The 3,223-nt window shown below is 41.7% G+C and overlaps 1 protein-coding gene across 1 annotated transcript; it reads left to right on the forward strand.

Annotated features, from left to right (window-relative positions):
• The first annotated feature begins 340 nt into the window (after window positions 1-340).
• On the forward strand, window positions 341-2,680 carry LOC138348828 (uncharacterized). Its single transcript, XM_069298409.1, has 6 exons — window positions 341-743; window positions 1,059-1,138; window positions 1,364-1,570; window positions 2,123-2,245; window positions 2,330-2,448; window positions 2,530-2,680. Exons 1-6 carry the CDS (start codon window positions 341-343, stop codon window positions 2,678-2,680), a joined length of 1,083 nt encoding a protein of 360 aa, XP_069154510.1.
• Window positions 2,681-3,223: the final 543 nt, after the last annotated feature.

Below are 3,223 nucleotides of genomic sequence, written 5' to 3' on the forward strand. Positions count from 1 at the left end.
CGTGGCTATGACGGTCCGTCATGGACTTCTGAACTAGGTCAGACTTCCCCATCTTCCTTTAGCAGCTTCTTTCCTCACTACGATGTCACCTACGGACCGTCATAGTCTCGATGGACCGTCATAAGCTTCGTAGGTGGTCTGTTCTACATTTCTCACTCAAAAACTTCCGTGTTCATCTTTGGACAGATTTCCTGCAAATAAGGAGAAACTTACATAAAAATCAATACGAAAAGGCTTTTGGAAACACGTTAAACTTAAGGAAAAAGCATTAAAAGTACCGTGAAACCACGGTACATCAGACGCCAAGGTTGAGGAGTTCATCGACCTTAAATAAAGATCCATGACAGTCAGGGAGTATTTCCTAAAGTTTTTTAAGCTATCCAACTATGCTACTTCCCTTGTATCTAACAGCACGGATGAGATGAGAAAGTTCCTCACAGGAATCAACCGAGATTTAGAGGAGGAGTGTCAGTTTCCGATGCCTCATGATAGCATAGACCTCTCCAGGACGATGGTACATTTCCAACAAGTAGAGGACAGCCGTAAGAAGAAGGGCGTCCGTGATGCTAGGAGGCCTAAGCCTCAAGATCATGCATGTCCTAGTAATGGAGGCAACAGAAAAAACTTTGGTGTCCGTGAACAGCCCAGATTCAAAAAGGGGCAACCGAGTTTAGGAAACTCTAACTCTCAGAGGAGTACAACACCTAGAGGAGGCAGACCCAAGCCCAGTAAGGGAAATAGAGGTGAGATGCTGCATCCTAGAAAGGACTGTGCTAAGTGTGGTCGTGCTCACAAGGGAGAGTGCAGATAGAGAACTAATGCCTGCTTCAGTTGTTGTAAGAGCGGGCTTATGGTTAAGGACTTCCCACAGAAAAGAGGTCTAGCTGGAGTTAATGCTCAGCCTAGGCCTAATCCACAGTAGGAAGCAGCAGTCGAGCCTCCTAAAAGGAACAGGTTCTACGCCTTAAAAGGCAGGGGGGAGTAGGAGAATTCCTCTGATGTGGTCACAGGCATGCTGCAAGTATTCTCAACTTCTGTTTATGCTTTACTTGGTCCAGGGTCTATGCTTTCCTTTGTAGCTCCATTGCTTCCTCTCACTTTCAAGATATTTCCTAAAGTTTTGCATGATCCTATAGTGGTTAGTACACCTTTACGAGAAAATGTAAGAAATAATAGAGTATATAAGGATTGCCTAATAGTTGTATGTGGTAAAACTCTGTGTCCGGACTTGGTTGAGTTACCAATGCATGATTTTAATGTTATTCTTGTCATGTATTTGCTTCATAGTTGTTATGCTTATATGTATTGACGTAGTAAGGTTGTAAGATTTTGTTTCCCTAATGAATAAGAGCTAGTCTTGCAGTGGTACAATTCGATTAGTCCTAATCCCTGTATTTCTAACCTTAAGGCCAATAAAATGATGTCCAAGGGGTTATTGTGTCACCTTCTGAGTGTTAACGATTTAGAACATGACATTCCTTCCATAGAGTCAGTGCCTGTGGTGAATGAGTTCCAAGATGTATTTCCTGATGATTTGCCTGGAGTTCCTCCCCTTGAGAGATTGACTTTGGTATCAATTTAGAACCTGATACTAAACCAATTTCAATTCCTCCTGACAGAATAGCTCCAGCTAAACTCAAAGCGTTATAGTTGTAGTTAAAAGATCCCATTGATAAGGTTTTCATTCCCAAGCATATCCCCTTAGGGAGCTCTAATGTTGTTTGTGAAAAAGAAAGATGGAATCGTTAGAATGTGTATCGATTATCAGCAGCTCAACAAAGTCACTGTCAAGAATAAGTATCCACTTTCGAGGAAAGAGGATTTGTTCGATTAGCCACAAGGGTCTAGTTTCTTCTCGAAGATTGATATTCGTTCAGGGTACCATAAACTTAGTGTTAGGGATGGATATATCCCAAAGACAACCTTTTTTACCCATTATGGTCATTATGAGTTCCTAGTTATGTCATTTGGTCTCACGAATGCACATGCTGCATTTATGAATCTCATGAATAGAGTCTTCCGTGAATACCTTGACTGTTTCTTGATAGTATTCATTGATGACATTCTCATCTACTCTAAGACCAAGGAAGAGCATGAACAACATTTGAGAATAACATTGCAGGTATATAGACAACATCAGTTGTTTGCCAAATCTAGCAAGTGTGAATTCTTGCTTAGATCAATGACCTTCTTGGATCATGTTTTATCAAACAAAGGTGTGGAGGTAGATCCCAAGAAGACTGAGGTTGTTAAGAACTTGCCAAAACCTCTTAATCAACAGATATCCACAGCTTCTTCGGATTGGCTTGTTATTATCGCGGATTTGTAGTGGGATTTTTATTCCATTGCGGCTCCACTCACAACTTTGACAAAGAAAAAAGTCAAGTTTGAATGGGAGGATGCTTGTGAGAAGAGTTTCCTGGAGCTCGAGGACACACTCACTTCAAGGTCGTAAGGTGTTAGCTTATGCGTCAAGACAACTCAAGGTTCATGAAAAGAATTATCCCACTCATGACCTGGAATTGGCAGTTTTGGTGTTTCCACTGAAATTGTGGAGGCACTACTTGTATGGAGTGCATGTGGATGTGTTCATAGACCACAAAAGTCTCTAGTAGGTGTTCACACAAAGGGAGTTGAATCTACGTTAGCGAAGATGGTTGGAGCTGTTGAAGGACTATGACATGAATGTCCCCTACCATCCAGGTAAGGCTAATGTTGTAGCTGATGGTTTACGCAGGATAAGCATGGGAAGTATAGCCCACATTGAGGATGGGAAGAATGAGTTGGTGAATGATGTACACCGACTGGACAGATTGGGTGTGCGGTTAATTGACCCTACTAGTTGGGGTGCTTTAGTTCATCTTAGTTATGAATCATCCTTAGTAGTTGAAGTCAAGAAGGGTCAGCATCTTGACCCTGTTTTGATGGAGTTAAAGGACTCCGTGCTGATAAAGATGAATAAGTCTTTTGCCTTGGGAGGTGATGACATACTTATGTACCAAAACAGGTTGTGTGTACTATATATGGAGGATTTGCGGACTGGGATTGTAGCAGAGGCCCATGGTTCCACATATTCCATATACTCAGGTTCCACCATGATGTATAATTATCTAAAATAGATTTATTGGTGGGATGGTATGAAGAAGGACATTGCAGATTATGTGGCCAACTGTCCTAATTGTCAATAGGTTACAACAGAACATCTCAAGCCTGGCGGTTTTAC

The sequence above is a fragment of the Solanum lycopersicum genome, chromosome 5 (assembly GCF_036512215.1).
Source record: "Solanum lycopersicum chromosome 5, SLM_r2.1".
NCBI classification, from domain to species: Eukaryota; Viridiplantae; Streptophyta; class Magnoliopsida; order Solanales; family Solanaceae; genus Solanum; species Solanum lycopersicum.

Excerpts from the sequence above, each read along its gene's own strand:
- LOC138348828 (XM_069298409.1), top strand. The coding sequence starts at position 341 with ATGACAGTCAGGGAGTATTTCCTAAAGTTTTTTAAGCTATCCAACTAT. Across the intron at positions 1,139-1,363 it reads TTTTGCATGATCCTATAGTG|TGGTACAATTCGATTAGTCC; the intron begins GTTAGTACACCT and ends CTAGTCTTGCAG. Across the intron at positions 2,449-2,529 it reads GAGGACACACTCACTTCAAG|TTTTGGTGTTTCCACTGAAA; the intron begins GTCGTAAGGTGT and ends TGGAATTGGCAG.